We start from the raw sequence: 962 nt of genomic DNA, 5'->3' as shown, positions 1-962 counted from the left end.
GGATTGCTCTATCTGACATTTATTTACATGCCCCATATTACTGAGACCTCTGGCTCTTGGAGCACTAACATAGATCAGGAACAGACAGAGAACTGGAGCTACCTGGTTGAAAAGACAAATTCTGTTTCATACCACGNATTCTGTTTCATACCACATTACCTACTGGGACAATAAATATCTACCACATATTTTTTCTTCTCTTTCTACATAAAATTCTCAGAGGAAAATGACAGCAGGAAATCATTCCACAGTGACTGAGTTCATCCTCGCTGGGCTAACAGAGAAACCAGAACTCCAGCTGCCCCTTTTCTTCCTCTTCCTAGGGATCTATGTGGTCACGGTGGTGGGGAACCTGGGCATGATCACGCTGATAGGGCTCAGCACTCACTTGCACACCCCCATGTACTACTTCCTCAGTAGCTTGTCCTCCATTGATCTCTGCCATTCCACTGTCGTTACCCCCAAAATGCTCGTGAATTTTGTGACAGAGAGGAATTTTATCTCCTATCGAGCATGCATGACTCAGCTCTACTTCTTCCTCGTTTTCGTTATTTCAGAGTGTCACATGTTGGCTGCAATGGCATATGATCGCNGGCTGCAATGGCATATGATCGCTATGTTGCTATCTGTAACCCATTGCTTTACAATGTCACCATGTCTTATCAGGTCTGCTCCTGGCTGGTAGTTGGGGTATATATCATGGGCTTGACTGGTGCCACAGCTCACACTGGCTGCATGCTAAGAGTGTTTTTCTGCAAGGCTGATATAATCAACCATTACTTCTGTGATCTCTTCCCACTGTTGGAGCTCTCCTGCTCCAGTACTTACATTAACGAGGTGGTAGTTTTGTGCTTCAGTGCATTTAACATTCTTGCCCCCAGCCTGACGATCCTTGCCTCCTACATCTTCATCCTCTCCAGCATCCTCCGCATCCGCTCCACTGAGGGCAGGTCCAAAGCCTT

General features: G+C 46.2%; 1 protein-coding gene across 1 annotated transcript; it reads left to right on the top strand.

Moving 5' to 3' along the window:
- Positions 1 to 223: 223 nt before the first annotated feature.
- LOC100471894 (putative olfactory receptor 8G2) lies at positions 224 to 958 on the top strand (the record flags this gene model as incomplete). Its single annotated transcript, XM_002928201.3, is given in 2 exon segments — positions 224 to 592; positions 595 to 958. Coding segments are annotated over 2 exon segments (730 nt in total), but the record flags the coding sequence as incomplete, so codon positions are not given.
- Positions 959 to 962: the final 4 nt, after the last annotated feature.

Source organism: Ailuropoda melanoleuca, unplaced genomic scaffold, assembly GCF_002007445.2.
Source record: "Ailuropoda melanoleuca isolate Jingjing unplaced genomic scaffold, ASM200744v2 unplaced-scaffold16175, whole genome shotgun sequence".
Classification (NCBI taxonomy): Eukaryota; Metazoa; Chordata; class Mammalia; order Carnivora; family Ursidae; genus Ailuropoda; species Ailuropoda melanoleuca.
The sequence above is the reverse complement of the archived record's forward strand: the minus strand, read 5'-3'. Positions and strand labels throughout refer to the sequence as shown.